Below are 19,787 nucleotides of genomic sequence, written 5' to 3'. Positions count from 1 at the left end.
TTTCCTAAAAACTTACTCAAAGAGTGCATCTCAAGTGTGCTTTGTAAATTAGAAGGCCTTCTCTAATTAGAGAGGGGGAATGCCTTGGTTAACAAGTTTGGGACTCCCCAAGATTGAGAATTTCATAAGATTATCTCAAAAACTAATTGGATAAGATTTGAAATCTAAAAAATTAAAAACAGGCTAAATATTTGCTGTGAAGGAGGCAAGTGTTGATTGGCACTTAGTGACCAAATCCAATTGCTGATTGACAATTCACCCCAAAGTCCTACTTTGCATCTATTTTGTTTCCTTGTCAATTTTTGACATTTTTCAAATTATTTTGAGTTCTAATTTGACTTTGGACCTATTTTTTTAGTCATTTTAGACTCAAAAATAAAAATATGTTAGAGAATATTTAATTTAATAACCTCAAAAACTAATTAACAATATTTAATTACATATAATTAGATTAATTGTTTAAAATCATTAAATTCCCTAACAAATTGGACTTTTAAAATAAATTCTATGCACACATCTCTACCATTATTTCTAACAAGATTCAATACCATTGGACACATAATTAATAACCACCGTACACCCTTGGTGCGATGGTTACTCCATAAGTATAAGTGCTTGTGGGGTGTGGGGGGTAAGGGTCAGGGTTCAAGTCTCCAAGAGGGAGCTTCACACACATATATATTTTAGATTAGACTAGAGTAGAATTCTATCTTTTATATATATATATAAATTTAAAGAACTAATTATAATTAATTAATCATAATTGCACGTGATCAACTCTAATCACGAGGATCGATGCATATTAATTTTTAAATCTTGGTTTGACTATAACTTTAATTTAATAGTTTGATTTGAACACATGATATATTATTTTGATTATTAGGACTTGTAGATTTATTTTCAATAAAGCATTGGAAGATTGAATGATCAAAATTATGATTTTACCGATATGTCGCGAAATGACAATTTTGTCCTTAGAACAAGGTTAAACAAAGGTTGCAAAAATGGGGTGTTTACACAGGAAAATTTTTAGGTACTCTTAGAGTATGGAGAAATGGTGTTTCCTCTTCTCATATTCATGGTAGACCCCATCATGAATTTAATGAGTAGGCCCCATCATGAATGCGAGAGGAGGGAGCATCATTCCCCGTATTTCGGGAGTACCTAAGAATTACTTGTTTACACAATCGATTTAAGTGGAATGACTTTTTTTTTTTGAGGAACTAGTGGAATGACATTGTGTTTGTGGTTTAATATACACTGAGGGTGGTTAATTTAATTTGCTCATTTTTTGAAATCTCAAGTTTAATTTATTACTTTTTTTCCCTCAAAAAATAAATTATTACTTTTGAAACTACAACGTTTAATTTGTTACTTTTGAAAATTCATATTTAATTTATTACTTTCAAAATTAAATGATTTTATTTATTTTTATTAAACTACAAAATTTAAAATGTAATTTTCCGTTTATACTTTAAAGTAACAAACTTCTAGATTTTAGGAAACCCTATGGTAACATAATCGATTAGAGACTATACCTAATTTTTTTTTAGCAATATTAGAGACTACACTTTTTTGAAAGGTAAATAGTAGAAGAGGGACAAGTGGAATTCAAACAATAAACACATGGTATCATAAAGAATATCATTATCATTAGACTATTACTTCAACCCAGAGTCTAATTTAAATTTAATGAAACAAAGGTCACATTATTCGAATATTCTTATCCATACTTCTAATATGGAAACAAACTTGTAAGGAGAACTCTGTAAAACTTTGATACTCTATTTTAAAAAAGGGGTTGTTAATGGATTCTCTTAGGACATCTGTTAATAGACCATTATTTTAAGAAAGTTTTGATATCATTTTTTCAGAAAATATAAAAAACTATAAAAAAAAATTAATTATTATTTTTTATTCATAAAAAGTTTTTATAAATATTTTCTAAACTAATTTTCTAAAGGCATTAAAGCATCCTTATCAAGGATTGCAAAAATGCTAAAACTTAAATTTTAGCATTTGGAACCCAAAAAACCCACTCCATCAAAACTTGCATATGCTAAAAGATTTGCCATTTTTGAAAGTGCACTGTAGCAAGATGTTATAATATTTTATTGATTTCTAATTCTCTCTCTCCTCAGACACTGCTCACTCTCATCACTCTCGTTCACTTTCTCAGACTCTCCCTCTCGTTATTTGGTTCTCCCTCACAACCCAGGCATCATCTCCCTTCCCTTTTCATCACGCTACCTCCATTTTGAAACCCATCTGCTCTTTGTTAAGCTTCAAGGGTTTGTGGTCAGCAATTGTGGTTATGAGATATGGTGGTGGTTTGGCGATTGTGGTCATGATTTGGTGGGTTTTGTGGGTCTGATTTGGTGGGTAGCAATGGTGCCTTGGCAACGGTTTTTATGGGGTTGAGTTCAGGGTGGTGAGTTTTGGTTGGGGTTAAGAACGGGGTGGGTGGGTGGTGGTGGGGGTTGAGAATGGTTTTTTTTTTTTTTTTTTTTTGGTGGCTGGCAGTGGCTAGCCTTGGGTGTGGTTGTGACTGGAGTTTGCTTGGACTGAGAAGAAAGTGGTGGGTTTCATCAGAGAAAGAGAGAGACACAGTGGTAAAATAAAAACAATATTATTTAAATGAAGTTGTAAAAAAAATAGAATGTTTGATGTTTGGTATATTGTAAAATGAGGTATTAAAATTGTTAAAGTAGTGTTTTGAAATTGTAAATGCTAATAAATTTTAAAGGCTTGATACGGATGCTCTTAGCTAAATTTTTTCCTAAAATAAAAAGAAAAAAAAAGGAAAAAAGAAAAAAAAAAGAAAAAGAAAAAGAAAAGAAGCTGTAATGGATAATGAAGAATCGTCTGCTGCTCTTAGTGCATACCCAATCTCCAATAATCCAATCAGATTCCCCGCCAATGGAATTACACAAAACAAGCGATGGGGCCATTAAGACAAGTCCACGCTCTTTCGAGGAGGAAGAATTCACGCGTTAAGTTAATGGAGTAATGTTACTAGGAAAATAAAATTCTAAGTATTACTCAGCCAAAAAAAAAAAAAAAAAAAAAAAAAACGAAAAATGAAGAAGGAAAAGATGTTACTACGATTACTTCATTCTAAAAAAAAATGATTAACTTTGATGGCACCCTTTGTTTGTGTATTAATCTTGTTAGAAGATCTTTCTTTCACTTTCACCTTTAAAATAATAAATTATTCACATCATCTATTAAATGATGTATTAGCAAAGACTTTATTTAGAAATTTCAAATCATATCACATCCAATTGAAATAAACTATTGTTATTAAATACCAGTTTTTTTAGAAGATATTAATTAAATACCAGTTAAAACGAAAAATAAAAAAACCATAATATTTAGTAGTTACCTATTATTACCTTGCAAGTAATTTTATAATTTGTTAATCTGTCTAAAATACATGGACCTTTTTAATTTTTTTTTAAAAAAAATACTAAGTATTTTGAACACACACAAGGAAGGGGAAGAAAGTTTCAAAGAGACTGACAGGGATATATATATCCAAAAGGCCTAACTCTTGGATACACAATACAAGCTTTAAATCTCTTTAACTTACACTCATTTTTCAATTTGGGATTAACCCACTATTTTTTCTTTTGAAAATATTAAGTATTTTTAACACACATAGGAAGATGTGAGAAGGTCTTAAAGAAATTAACAGTGGTGTACATAAAAAACGACCTAATTCTTAGATACACAGGTTTTAAACTCTTTAACTCACATTCATTAAACCTCCTTAATTCATCGAATTTTTAGAAGGATAAAAACACTAAATTGGATTGACTGACCCATTAGTACCATATAAAGTATAAACTAATCAATTTCTCTATTTAGCATCTACATTGAAGTTGTTAATTTTTTTTTTTTGAGGGGAAAAAAAATTAATATGACTACGTTTTTGGAAATCTAATAATTTGAATGCATGTATTTTATACTCTTAGCACACGACAAATTTTGTGTCAATTTGAAAATCTAACCATTCAACAGTTAAAATTTCGTGGCAATCTAAATTTAATATTAATCCATTAACACATAGTATCGATATTAACAATTGAAAATTTAACCATTCGATTGCATGCTACTTACTATTTGATATATCAACTTATTTTTTATGTGTAATTTAAAACTATAAAAACTTAAAATTTAAATAATTTTATTAATAACATAACTATTAATCTTTGATCTTCTTAAATTTTGCAAGTATAGATAATATAATAAGAAAATGTAATCTATTGATGAATTTGTTAAAATTCTCATATAATAAAATGATATTGATTGTGAGTTTTAGCCATTAATTAAGTAATAGGGCAGCTCACATGTTAGCAAAAATAGCATGTAATCTAAATCATAAAACTGTTTAGATAGAAGAAGTACCTGATGCAATAAAGCATGTACTCTAGAACGATATTATCTGGTTTTGCTGTGTAATGAAAGCTTTTGAGAATTTTCATAAAAAAGAAATAGTATATCTATAATTGCTGAAACATTAGTGGTTGAACTGGTTATATCAGTATTATATCTTGATTTGGTTTTATTGATATCATATATTGTTTTGGTCAAGGTTTGTTATGATTATTGATTATTCTCTTTGTCTCCCAATAATTGAAATTTGCAAAATTACTCTTTCTTTTTTCAGAGGAGAAATGAAACATAATTTAATAAAACAAAATGAATGTAACAATCTTCCGAAAATTTACCCTTAAGCAGGTAATATGCGTTTGAAAATATATATGATCACATTCGTCACTTCAACTTAGTCATTTTACAGAACTAATATGCTTATTTTGCTTCTTTAAAATGTGTATCATCTACAAAATTTTACTATTTAGTATGGGATAGATGAATATAAAGTACTATAACTCCAAAATTAGCTCATAATTGGTTTTGGTCCATTCAGGATTGGGAAGTGTAGGTGGGATCATTAGAGATTGTAGGGAGAAATAGATAAAAGGCTTATCTAAGAATATCCTACCACATTCAACATAATAATAAAATAATAAAGTTTGCATGCAATTCAGTTGGGAGGAATTCTGTTGGAAATATTTTAGTGAATAAACAAGTTTTGATACAAAAAATAATATCCCAAATAATTAGCAAGAATATAAAATAAAAAGGAGTTTAGAACAATCTCACAATGCTATAGAATCACGCTGTGAAAGTGTTGTCCTTAAAGGTTGATTCGTGCCACTCAAAGTAAAACTTGGTGCGATTGGTTCTCTTGACCAAACAACTTCCCAGGATTAGACTATAACGTCGACCTTTGTGATGTACACACTTCCACTCACAAAAGGTTTAAGAACAACCCTCTATTGCCTTTCCTTAGAACAAATATTCTTGTAGAAAAAAATATGTGGGAGAGAAAGATAGTAGACTTGTGTATTTCTAAAATATAAAGTAGTAAAAAAGACCCTTTAGAAAGTGTGTTATGATGAGTATTATATAGGCTACTTATGAAGATAATAGTATATAGTTATTGGTTACTAATAACCCTTAAAAGCCCAACGGCTATATTATCAATTATTGCCTAACGACTATTTTTCTCATAATTGCCCAACGGCTATTTTACTCATAAATTTCCAACGGCTAAAAAATAAATAAGAATAAAAGTGTTTGGAACACACACCCACACCAACAATCCCCCACATATTACAAACACAAAATAGGAAATGCACGCAACTAAAGAAAGCATGCATCAATATGGCACCAGAAGGTTTTTACCATACATAGGATAAATAAGTAAGAACTAAAAGACAATGGTGAAGTTAAAACTCTTTTAACCAAGCTATTAGTAAACCAAACTTGCCACCCACATAACTTTCTTTATCAAGGTTGTTCTTAAGCGGGTTGGCACCTTATCCAGGCCATGTGCCACTAGGTTTCATGAGAGTTCTAGAGACCTACCCAAAAAGTCTCATAGGAAGCAGCACAACTTCCACTCACACATAGGTGGCATTCATCAGGAGTGCGTGCAGAATACCCTATCTCAACAAGTAGGGAGTATGGATCCATTAAGAGCCTAAAGCTCAACCTCCAACAATCTGCAACTTAATTGGTGGCATCCATCAAGAGTGCGTGCAGATACACCCCATCCCAATAGGTAGGAATATGAATCCATTAAGAGCCTAAAGCTCAACCTCACCAAATTCTGCAACTTAGCACTATCTCACACCATAGGGATGGACTCATCACTAATCTCCTTATCGAGATAGCGGAAAACACGTAACAAATGACAGTGCCCATGGACCACTAATGACCTCTACCCATTTAACCTCTTACGTGGAATCACCCATCATAGAGGTTGGGCATTAGCCACAGTGTCGCAACTTGGGTATCAGTCCAATCCCCCTAGATGTCTCATTCACCAGCCTCATTGCTGGTGGTTTGGTCAAAGGATCGGCTAAGTTCCTTTCAGACCTTACAAAGTCCAATGACATAACATCATTATCAATAAGCTGCCTCAACCTCAATTGGATATGTCGACTTTTCCTATTTCACAAAGTCCAATGACATAACATCATTATCAATAAGCTGCCTTAGCCTCAATTGAATATGTCGACTTTTCCCATTATAAACTTTACTCTTAACACGTGTTATGGCAGCTTGGCAATCACAAGGAAAGCAAACAGAGACAACAGAGTTAGTAAATGGAGGCATATCAATTAATAAACTCTTAAGCCATATAGCTTTGGACCCAGCCTTCTCTAAAGCCATTAACTCTGTTTCCATATTAGATTTCATTATGCAAGTCTTCTTGGATGACTTCCAAGAGACAGCCCTTCCAGCTAATGTGAGCAAATATTCACTAGTGGGCTTTACATAATCTGTATCAGAGATCCAATTAGTATCACAATATCCTTTTAAAACAACAGGATAACCACAATATGATAAACAAAAATAAAAAGTTCCCTTTGAATATATCAATAATATAGATATTATATCCCAATGCTCAACACTAAGACTGTGAGTGTATCTATTCAATCTACCAACATCATATGAAATATCAGGGCGACTACAATTTGTCAAAAATATTAAACAACCAATAATTTGTGCTTACTTATCTTGTGAAACATTATCACCACATTTTTGACCAAGTGCACCTTTAAATCATACATAATAGGCATAGGTCACATATCAAAGTGTTTAATTTTTTTTTTCCCTCACATAATGAGATTGTCACAGTACATTGCAATCATTATCCTTAAGGATCTTGATGCCTAAAATAACATTTGCCCCAACCAAAATTTTCATATCAAATTTAGAGGCAAAAAAACATTTAGTATCATACACAACATTATGGCTAGTTCCAAATATAAGTAAGTCATCAACATATAAACAAATAATGACACCTTCATTATTATTTAGCTTATTATATATGCATTTATCCTCATGATCATAAATCACAAATCCATATGTAAGCATCATATATCAAAATTTTCATGTCATTGTATAGGTGCTTGTTTTAATCCATACAAGGATTTAACCAATTTACAAACTTTATATTATTGTCCAAGGACAACACAACCCTTGGGTTGCTCTATATAATTTTTTTCCCTTTCTAATTCACCTATTAAAAAAAACAGTTTTAACATCCATATGATGTATAATAGGTTTGTAAATAGATACAATAACAAACAACATTCTTATAGATGCAATTCTAATAATTGAAGAATAAGTATAAAATAATCAACATAATATTTTTGCTTATAGCCTTTAGCTACCGAACATTTCTTATATCTATGATCCCATTCAGTTATAAGTTTCTTTTAAAAACCCACTTGCAACCATACAAATTTTGTTTTAAACATCCACTTGCAACTAACAGGCTTAACCTTAGGTGGAGGCTCAACCCATTCCAAGTGTGATTAGACATAATGTAATAATTTGTTAAAAGCTTCCAACAATAATGGTGCATCAACAAATTTAATTGCATCATAATAACTTACATGTTCATCTTCAACAATATAGGTAAGAAAATTGTTACCGTAACTCTTTTTCTCCCTAGTTCGCTTACTTCTTCTCAATTCTTGCACATCACAACAAGATCATTAGAAGTATCAATAGGTTCATGAAACATATTTTCCTTATTTTTCAAAGGAAACTCATACTTAAAGAAAGTATTTTTTAAGATTTAACAATAGTATTAAATTCTAAATACATCACTATTGATGAAAATAATTCTATATCATGAACTATTACAAACATGACCAATAAATACACAATCACATATTTAAGAATCAAGTTTCCTCCTTTTAGGTTCATGTAGCGTGACCTTAGGCAAGTACCCCCACACTTTGAGGTATTCTCATTTTAGATTTGGATAACATCTTAGCCAACTACCCCCACAATTCGAGGTATACCAAGTTAGGCTTATGTTATTCTCAACTTCATTTTTTATATTTTATAAAATTTCCAATACCTCGTCTTTGGTTCCTAATACACAAAGTTAAATAAATATAGAATGGTCATCAACAAAGATTACATAAAATCTTTTACCACCTCTAATCATTGTGTGTTTTAAATCATCCAAAATGCTATCGACCAAACTAAAGAGTTTGGTTCCTCTTATTATAGATTTGCAAGGTTTTTTATTTATTTAATTTATTTCAAATTCAGAAAAACCTATCCACCATCTCAAAACAACACATATAACCAATAAAAATATGTATATATAATTTTTCAATATCACTCTTGTACTAGGGGGATAAAAGGAATATTTATTCCCACTAAATCTTATCCACTAGCCCAAAATACTAGTTGGATCATTTTATTATTTATGTATAAAGAAAATTTTAATTATTTTCCATAATTTCTCATTTAATATATTTGTGTCAACATATATAAAAATAATAGCTTTTGTATATAGAGCCGGTAGCCTCTAGCTACTAGAAACCACTCTTAGAAATGTCCAAAATTTTACAAGAATAAGATACTTAATATTTTTGTAATGTTTGACATCATGATACCAAAATTGTATAATACAAATGTTTAATCATTCATAATTTCTTTTTCACACAACCATAAATGATTATTTGAATACTTTGGCAAGGAAGATAATATTCAATTAAATTATAGTATCTTTGTATCTTCATCATACAAAAGGAGTATTCAAGATCATATGGCACCATTTTTCTCACTTAACAATAGGAATGCCTTCACCATAAGTCTACACCATTTTTTTCTCTATCAGAATTTTTCCAAAAAATAAAATTTTATCTCATTTCTCATAAAAATTATTTCTAACATTTTTTTTTTAATTTCAAAAAACATTTCTCAAAACACATACGTTTTTCTTCAATCTCATGTTCCTCAAATTTCAATAAACATAAAACAATTTCACAAAATATAATACACATATAATATACGTTACATAATATTATTCACATATGATTTAGATTAGAGAATCAAAATCACATTTGGATGGATGTCATTTATTTTTTCTTCTAAAATATTAGTCCACCAATTTGTTTAGATAAACCAGATAGTAAAATAAACTCCACAAAAGATATAAGTTGTAGGGACACGATTCTCAAACGGCCCAACAATGACGTTGAGCTCGCGCGTGATGGATCCCTCACAATAAAATTTGTAGAGAGTGGGCTTGAAAGGCTAGCGTTTGGTCACAGGGCGTTGGTCCAAACCGGATTTTAAGGAACTCAGATAAGAAAAGGCTTCAGCCTGGATATCCAAGCCCCACAGTTTTAGAACAATCTCACAATGCTATAGAATCACGCTGCGAAAGCGTTGTCCTTAAAGGTTGATTCGTGCCACCCAAAGTAAAACTTGGTGCGATTGGTTCTCTTGGCCAAACAACCCCCCAGGATTAGACTATAGCGTTGACCTTTGTGATGTACGCACTTCCACTCACAAAAGGTTTAAGAACAATCCTCTATTGCCTTTCCTTAGAACAAATATTCTTGTAGAAAAAAATATGTGGGAGAGAAAGATAGTAAACTTGTGTATTTCTAAAATATAAAGTAGTAAAAAAGACCCTTTAGAAAGTGTGTTATAATGAGTATTATATAGGCTACTTATGAAGATAATAGTCTATAGTTATTGGTTACTAATAACCCTTAAAAGCCCAACGACTATATTATCAATTATTGCCTAATGACTATTTTTCTCATAATTATCCAACGGCTATTTTACTCATAAATTTCCAACGGTTAAAAAATAAATAAGAATAAAAGTGTTTGGAACTCACACCCACACCAACAAATTCCTCCAAACTGAGTTAGGTGACCCCTTATAAAAATTTTCATGCGTCTTAATCCAAAATCACCTAACCCACTTAAGTATGCCAATTTATTAATTATGTTTAAGTGAGTTAGGTGATTTCAAATTATGACACATGTCAGTTGTATAATATGCCACCTAACTCAATTAGGAAGAATTCCTCCAAACTAAATTGTATACAAACTCTGTTTATAACAAAAACGTGTATCTTAAAAGATAAATTTAATTTAAGTGTTCGGCCATTAGAGATTAAACCTTACATGTCTCATTTGACAGATGTCAAGAAGTGACCGTGAACATCTTTACATTAAATTAAAGCATCATGTACATCTAGGATTCAAGGGTAACTTCATATAAAAAAAAAAAAAAAAAAAAAAAAAAAAAAAAAAAAAAAACTTTATTTTAATACAAAAGGAAAAATAAGATATCGTGCTTGACACGCGCTCTGTTGTGAGTGGGATTAGCACATTTGATAACAATTGCACCTAACGGCAGTGGCAACATAAAAAGATGTTTGGTTGGTAGCCAGATAATTCTTCTTCTTCTTCTCTGTGTCTCTTTACAGTTAACAGTTACAGTTACTCATCTCTGATCAACAACAGGTATGTTCAAAGCATCATTTTCCTAAACTTTTCAATAGTTTTAGATTTCTTGGGTTTCCAACCTTTCTTCTAAATTTCGAGTTCCCACCTTTTAAGCTCTCACATATTCCATTACTTTTAATCAGTTAGTGCTTTTTCTAGTTGATCAAGAAGCCTTTGATGAGCACAGAATTTATATGTTGTGATATTTCTTTAACCAGAATCAAGAACTAATTTTTATTTTATATTCTGCCTTGATGATAGGTCTTGGGGAGACATAAATTTTGCCTTTTAACAAAATTTTGTTATATCAGTAGCTTAATGATGTTATTTAATTTGAACTAACTTTTTTTGGGACCAATTTAAGCCATGTGTGATCATTTTGTTGCCAAAAGTGGAATTGCTGAAACCCTAAAAGCTTTTTTTCTTTCTTTATTTTTTGCTAAATAGCTTTCTTTTATTTTTTGTTTGTTATATAGGCCAACCTTTTGGGAACCCCTTGTTAACAAAGTATTATTCAAAGGATAAAATTGTCCCTAATTTCCCTAACCTAAATATTAGTAGGGTAATTGGACCACCTTTTTCCCTATTAGGAGGCAGAATGGTCATTTTAAACAAGTTGAATTCTCTCTAACTTAACCCTTTGTTAACAAAGTATTGTTTAAGGAATAAAATTGTCCCTAATAACCCTAACCTAAAGATTAGTATGGTAAATGCACCACCTTTTTTCCTCTTAGGAGGCAGTATGGTCATTTTAAATAAGTTGAATTCTCTCTAACTTAACCCCTTGTTAACAAAGTATTATTCAAAGAATAAACTTGTCCATAATTTCCCTAACCTAAAGATTAGTAGGGTAAATACACCACCTATTTTCCTTTTAGGAGCCATTATGGTCATTTTAGAGAAGTTGAATTCTCCAACTTAAGTCACGCCAGCAGTTTCACTTTAGCCAAAGTTCAATCTGATTCCAGCGTGCGGTTTTTGACTACTTTGATGCTTGCAATGAAAGTTAAACTTTTGCCTTTAATAATTCATGTGCTACAACATTTTGTGATGGCCCCAATGTTTCTCTTCCATTTTTCAGGGTCATTCTAATTTAAAATCCATTGCAAAGTACATTTGTATTTTAGTGTTACATTAGTTCACCTAATGCCATAAGTCACTCAACACATTGTATAACCAAGGACTTGCTTACAGTCACACAGGGCTGTTTAATTGTAGGGCCATTATAGGGTTAATTAGACTATAGATTGTATTAACCTTGAATTTAGAGCTTCTTTCCTGGGTGAGTAACTTGAATTTTAGAGTTAAACCAGAATAAATCCTCAAGTTTTCAGTGGAAGACACATATAAGTAGATGTTAGAAGCTTCCAATTATATTGGCCACCATAATGTGTGTTCTCCTGCAAGGGATTGATAAAAAATGGGGACCACCAAGTTATGGACCTTTTAGGAGCACCACATAAAAGGAAGCATGTCCAAGATGATAATGATTTCTATCCCTTTCTGACATTTTTCTTATCCTTAATGTTTGTTCCTCCAAAAAATGTGGTCTTTATAATGCAATAAGTAAAAGTAATGGAATGCTATTTCTTCATCATTTTTAAGTGTTGAAGTAACCAAAATGATTCTTTTGTGATCATTTACCTTTTATTGAACTAAGCTGCAGAAATTTTATTTTGCATTTCTTTTTTATTTTTCCTCCAGGTTTACTCAAATCCAATTTTTTATTTTTGAAATTCCAAACAATGTACCCTGGTGGTTACACTGCTGAAGTTACAAGCTTATCTCCTAAAGCAACAGAGAAAGATGTTTACGATTTTTTTGCTCACTGTGGTGCAATTGAGCATGTTGAGCTTATCAGGTGCAACCCTGCTTCTAGTTGCTGAAAATAAATCCACTTATCAATTGAATCCCAAAATAGTGGTTTGATCATGGTTATATTTGGATTTTTGTTCATGCTATATGGAAATGGTCAACAATACCATGCCATTGTGTGACTTGAAATTGACTCAGATTATGCTTGGACATCCATTTACTGTTTACAAGTATAATTAGTTTTACTTAGCCTTCACATCTCCATAATTTAGAATAGGGTCTTTGAAGCTGACACCTTGATTTATGGAGTACTGTGAATGTTAAGATCTGATGATATCAAGTGAATTATTTACTAGACTTGTTCTCATTTTCTGTACTAATTTCCAGAATTGCCCATCCGCTCACATTAATGGATATGTACACATAATGATCACAAATTCTGCATTTGATGAAAAATATGCTTAATGGTATCTTCCTTGTGAGGTTCAATCCAACTAAGAAAACGAGATAAAAAGGGAGGATCTTGAATGTAAAGTATCTGAATTCTGAACTCAAATTGTTACAATAAGCTTCCAAATTATCTTCTTCTTTCCTCCATCAATCTTGATAACGAATAGGAAGATACCTGATTTCTAGAAACTCTTTAAAAGCTTTGTGATAGTTGTATATAGCAACCTTAATGGCAACTTCCCTAAATTTCTATGAACTTAATATGGTAAAATTTTATATATACTTTGGACTTGGTTTATTGATCAATTAATAGTACTTCATGTTGTAGACTCTCATTCTGCAGCCTTGCTATGTGTTTTAATTGTAATACAAGCTTAGACTTTCTTGTATATACACAAATGAGAACATGGACTTACATATTATTCTTTAAAACCAAGAGAAGGTAATTGGCATCCTCATAAGTTAATATTCAGGTGCTCTTATTACATCCCACTTATTGTGTTGTATACTAGCTCTTGATAATGAAGGCTCCATCATATTTTCAAGGCATAAGTTTTATACAACTAATTGAATGCATATTTGCAACCTTAGTAGGAATTATCACGTGTCTGATTTGGAGATTGCTTTCTTTGTTGAAAAACAGAGCTGGTGAAGGTGCTTGTACTGCATATGTGACATTTAAAGATGCTTATGCTTTGGAAACTGCTGTTCTGCTTAGTGTAAGTTGCTCTGAAAATTCTCTGGGAAGAAAATGAGGACTTGATATATATTTGGAAATAAACTGTTCACCTATTAATGAAACTAGCTGGCTATGTGTGTACTCCAGTTTTGTTTGTTCCCTCAACCTGCTATCTTTATTTTTTTGGTGGATTTGTGACAAGTACTGATGTTTTCTAATCATACTACTATGAGTATTTCAGTTTTATATTATTGGCTGTTGAATGTTGTGCTAAGGGAAGATGGAATTGTTTTCTCCATTAGTCTCAGACTATCAGTTGTGTAATTTGACAAGATTGGAAACCATAGACATTCTAAGAACATCAATATGTTCATACCCTTGAGAAGAATTAAGAATTTTGTTTTGTATGATTTCCAAGAGTATCCTAAGATTCTAGGAATAATATGTTTTTGCATTTTCTTATAGCTCATCTAAAAATTGAAAATTAAGATATAGGTATCTCTATTTCGACATATGAACCAGCACTGTTCAAGTTTTCCTGAGAATCAGCTCAAAATAGAATGTTCAAATTGTTGCTTCTCATTCAAATTGATAATTAACCATTCAGTCCAAGTTGCCTTCAATAAATTGGATAGTGCTTTTCATCTTTACAGACAAAATGGACTTTTCTCAGGTGTTGAATTGCCCTAAACTGAAAGCCCCACTTGCAATGAGTGAACATCAACTATATTGCATCCCAAGGTCACATCTATCTGATTTCCACATGGCAGTGTTTGTTCATTTTGTACAATTATGTTTTTCAGGGAGCTACCATTGTGGATCAATGTATATGCATACAACACTGGGGGACATATGAATCTGATCCTTGGAACAGTCTATCTTGGAAGCCAGAAGATAATACAAGCTCAATTGTATGGATCCTTTCTTCTACTGGTAGTAGTAGATGGTTGGCTTTTTCATTATAGAAACTATATTTTACATAAAAAACTTTATGCATTGGAACATTTAAACTGGGAAATTCATCATAGGAATTATAAGATGGAAATTTTAATTGTCACTATAAGAAATTCATAGTAGTTCCAGGAATTATGATCTAGCTTCTCTTCACATATAAGATAGAAATTAGTGTTTTTTAACGGCATATTACAGATCTTTTGAGTTGTTTTGCATATTTTGGGAATTACTAACTATTGAGCAGTTAGAAAGGGAATGTTTCTTCAAAAAAGAAGCTATGCTTTTGTTATGGAACTATTCTGAAACTATGCAATTAATTTTGGGGACTTGGTTCAAGTATCTGCTATATTTGCTTATAATGTGCAGTTGTCATGTCTTGAAACTTGAAGAATGAATTCCATCTCCCTCTTGCGCATAATAAGTGAAATGGGATGTAGTAAATGCATATTGGAAGTATACAAGAATTTCTTTAATGTCCTTCTACCATTGGCTGAGTTTCTTGATTAATAGCATTGCCAGTCACATTAGAACTGTGGCTTTGGTATTCTAGATTCAACCTTGAAGTGATAACTATATATAATTGTTCTAAATATTCATTTCTTCTGTTACTTCAACTCAGTTAAGTGATCCTGGTCAATGGTCTTTAGACCAAATGGAATCTCCTTCTTCCACAATGCACAGTGGAGGATGAGGTCATGGTTTTAGTTTACATGAGTGCATGAGTTGTATTTGCCTATCAGAAATGGATTGCTTAATTTACACTTGGTATGAATAAAAATCTTTTGTTTCACTTTTAGTTATACTTTAAATCCCACTAATCACAGCTTGCTCTACCTTATTTTTTATTTTAATTTTTTTCCTTATAACATACCCAGAGTTTAAAATGCAAAAAAATTTAGACATGTAGCATACTGCAGTTAGTAAAGCCTGAAGTGGAATTCTAGAAGTAGAACAGAGGATTTCTATTTTCTTTAGTATCATATTTGGTGGACTTAATTTCCTAAAATCTGGTAGATGTTTTTTTTTTTGGGGTGGGGGTGGGGGGGCAAATTCTTCTATTATCCATAATGCCAGATTATGAAATAAAAATTCTTTAAATACATACAATTTATTGTTTGAATTTGCATTTTCAACTTTATTGTTCTGTTTGAGCTAACACTTTAGCAGGTTATTCACACGGGACAATGTGTCTCCACCTCCGGAGATGCTGTAACAGTAGCTCAGGAAGTTGTCAAAACAATGCTAGCCAAGGGATATGTTCTGGGCAAAGACGCATTAATCAAGGCCAAAGCTTTTGATGAGTACCATGGAGTCTCAGCTACTGCAGCAGCCAAGATTGCTGAGCTTAGCGATAGAATTGGACTCACTGATAAAATTCATGTTGGCATGGAAACTGTTAAGACTGTGGATGAAAAATTCCATGTTTCAGAAATCACCAAGTCAGCTGCAACAGTCACTGGGACAGCAGCTGTAGTTGCGGCAATGGTTACAGGAAAAGCAGCTGCTGCAGCTGGTCATGCTGTAGTCAACAGCACTTACTTTGCCAAAGGAGCACTTTGGGTTTCAGACTCATTGAATCGTGCAGCTAAAGCTGTAGCTGATTTTGGTAGCCATGGTACTGATGGTAGTAAACAAATAGATTGATACTATAGCAACTCTTATAGTTGGCTTTACCCTTGATATTGTATACAAATAGATAGTTTTATATTTTTTGGCATAAGTAACAACCTTTCTTATCGGTTGTCTTGTTGTGGAAACGGTTCGGTTTTTGATTGAATCTTTTTGGATTAGTTAATACAAATCACAATATCTTGTGATTTAATGTTCCAGACCAACACATTGTTCTTCTTAAAAAGTTTCAAATTCTTCATCCTATGTTTTAGAGAAAATAAAATATTAGATTATTGATTGACTAGAATCCCCATGGCTAGAAGGAACAGTTGTGGATTGGTTTCTTCAAATTTTTTTTTTTTTTTTTTAATTGACAATTCAATTGTTATAACAATGGGCAAGGAAGATTATTATTAATTTTTAAATAGTAATTCGATAGTTATAACAATAGGCAAGGAAGATTTGCACAACCATCATCGGACATTGGACCACATCGTCTTTAATTGGATGATAGGATCTAAAAAAGATGACTAGCTTAAAACCAGGTGTGGTTGTGTTAATCTTCATGCGTTATAAGGACCACACCGTCCTTAATTTTTAGCACATTGTAACACACTTGTATCAATCTTTATGCATGAAAGGTATCGTGGGACGTGTGCCTCCAAATTGGGTCAAGTGATAATGTTTATGTGAAATTCATAGCATTAGAGTGGATAATCAAAATATGGTATCAATAGTATGTTTCGAGTTTAAAATACGATCTAACCTATTTAGGTTAGAGTTAAACTTGACCTTAAGCTAAATTAATTTAATATATGACCAATCACGCATTAGAAATTCCAAGGATTGGCGCGACTTCATTCACTCCCTACACACGGTCACTACCTTACACACACAAGAGTGAGCACACATACATGTAGAGAGAAAATCTCTGTATTCGATGTTCATCAAATTGGGCTCTGTATTGACATGAACAATTCAAGTTTTGGTTAATTACTTAAATAACCTAGATCAAAATAAATATTTTTGACAAGGGTATTGCACTCAATTATACAATGTTGATTCGAGACAAAAGAATGATATATTTCTTGATAGTATTTGATGTAACATTCCCTAGAATAATGATATCTTTCTTGATAGTATTTGATGTGATATTCCATAGAACTACCAGAATAATAAGACATTAGATAAATTAACATAATTCGATTTATAATTCAACTCCCCCATTGACATCATATATGGGTTTGAAATGCTCCAATTGGCATAGATTTAAGGCTCATAAACAGTAGCATAAAGTCAAGAAATAAAGTATCCCAAAGTAATATTATTACAAAACTCGAGACAATACAATTTAAAATAAGAGGCATAATAAAATTTCCAAATAGAATGTTGATATTTCTTCGATTGAATCTGAAACCATAACACAATAAAAATTTGAAACACAACTAAATAGTTAAAGTCCAATAAGAAAAACATAGAAGAATATACTTCTAATAAAGACAAGTAATTAATGATTAGTTATCTAAAAATAAAGACAATTAATTATTGATTAGTTATCTAAAATTGAAGTTTAATGTACAAAAGGAAAGCAGTATTATATACAAGTTTATTATGTTTGTGGTACCACTATGTATGCTATTTAATAGTCATAGTAATCAAATAATCACGTGTATTTAATGGTTTGGACAAAGTTTAGTTACAAAATTATGGGTGGTAGTCTAGGGCTACAACTTCCTTTGAAAAAATTAATATTATTACATATTTTAAAAATTAATCGTTGGATTGTATGTTTTTTATACTCTTAATATATATGTCAAATTTTGTACCAATCGGATATTATTTACTATATAATCTATAAGCTTATATTTTATGCATAATTTTAAACTATAAAAAATTTGTAATTTAAACAATTTATTGATGACATAGCTATTGATCTTTAATTTTCTAGAAATTTTACAAGCATGGGGGATATAAGAAGAAAATATAATCTAATGGTGGATGTTTGTTTGTTTAGACCCCTTAAACCAGATTGTTTAACCTAATATATTAACCAAGTGATTACTTAGATTTATTATTCAGATCTAGGTTAAACAACAATATATCATATCATGCAAAACAACGGAAAATAAACAATACCACGATATGATGACTTAGGAAAACCAATGAAACGAATTGTTCAAAATAAAAATCTGGGGAAGATTTGACCTAACTATCCTCAAGGTAAACTAAATTCACTAGAGAATAGAAATTTTACAATCAAATTTAACCCTAAATCTATTGCTATCTCCAGTAGTAACTTATTGACACAATTATATGCAAGCTTCGAATCCACAGACTCCTTCTCTTCTTGGATTTACACCAACACAAGCCGTCTTGCTTATGACTCTGAGATCTCACTCAAAGGTTTCAGATCACTATTAGTAATGATCTTGATGCAGCAACTATGTCCTACCAAACGCTTGATTGTAGTTCTTACTCCGGTAGATTCTTGTGTAGTTAGAAGGTACAAAACCTCTCAGATCTCATAAAGAGTAATCCGCAAGTCTTTTTAGTAGCTTCAAAACGTGGTTAGGGTTTCCCTTTTATATGTGGAGAAGTTTAGATGAAACCCTAAACGTTTTCGTGGGCTTAGGCTTGTTTAAAATTCTGCAGAAAAAACTAGACTTGTGATTTTCGATCGGTTGAGCTTAATTCTCGATTGGTCGAGCTTAATTCTCGATTGGTCAAGCAAGGTAGAACCATACTTCATTTTTTGCAATTAGTTGGACTTGAACCTTGAAGCAACCACTTTTAAGCATTGTCTAAAAACCTAGACTAGACATGTTTTGTTCTTGGTTTGCCAACACAATACAAATATGATTCTAGATATTTAAATCTAAATCTTTAGAACCTAACAGTAGATTTGTTAAAATTCACCTCCAATAAAAAGATATTAAGTAAGGTTGTAGGCTTAGACTAAACTTAGTCCTAATAGTTATACCGTATGAGCAAATAGTCCTTACCCTCACACTATAAACTAAGATTCAATTACGTGCAGCTAAAGCTATAGCTGATTTGGGTAGCTATGGTACTAATGGTAGTAAACAAATAGATTGATACTATAGCAACTCTTATAGTTGGCTTTACCCTTGATACTGTATGCAAATAGATAATTTTATTTTTTGGCATAACATCTGATGTGTAACGAAAATTTGCTAAGTTATCTTCTGTCCATGCGCGTCGTCCAAAGGATTGACGAGGTAAGTCATTGGTTACTCATCCGTCCGTCCTCAAGGTAGACGGGACAGACGAGCTTACTGACCTCCGTCCGTCCTTAAGGACGGACGGGCTTCTTAGCACTTGTCCGTCTGACATGGACGGACGAGCTCGCTACCATTCCTCGTCTGTAAAAGACAAGAGGGAGGATTACTACGTCTCCGCCGGGT

General features: G+C 31.9%; 1 protein-coding gene across 1 annotated transcript; it reads left to right on the top strand.

Moving 5' to 3' along the window:
- The first annotated feature begins 10,721 nt into the window (after window positions 1–10,721).
- Window positions 10,722–16,621, top strand: LOC126715127 (binding partner of ACD11 1). The gene is made up of 5 exons (XM_050415570.1): window positions 10,722–10,871; window positions 12,558–12,714; window positions 13,762–13,837; window positions 14,601–14,708; window positions 15,919–16,621. Exons 2-5 carry the CDS (start codon window positions 12,599–12,601, stop codon window positions 16,393–16,395), a joined length of 777 nt encoding a protein of 258 aa, XP_050271527.1. The 5' UTR covers window positions 10,722–10,871; window positions 12,558–12,598; the 3' UTR covers window positions 16,396–16,621.
- Window positions 16,622–19,787: the final 3,166 nt, after the last annotated feature.

Source organism: Quercus robur, chromosome 2 (genome assembly GCF_932294415.1).
Source record: "Quercus robur chromosome 2, dhQueRobu3.1, whole genome shotgun sequence".
NCBI lineage: Eukaryota > Viridiplantae > Streptophyta > Magnoliopsida > Fagales > Fagaceae > Quercus > Quercus robur.
The sequence above is the reverse complement of the archived record's forward strand: the minus strand, read 5'-3'. Positions and strand labels throughout refer to the sequence as shown.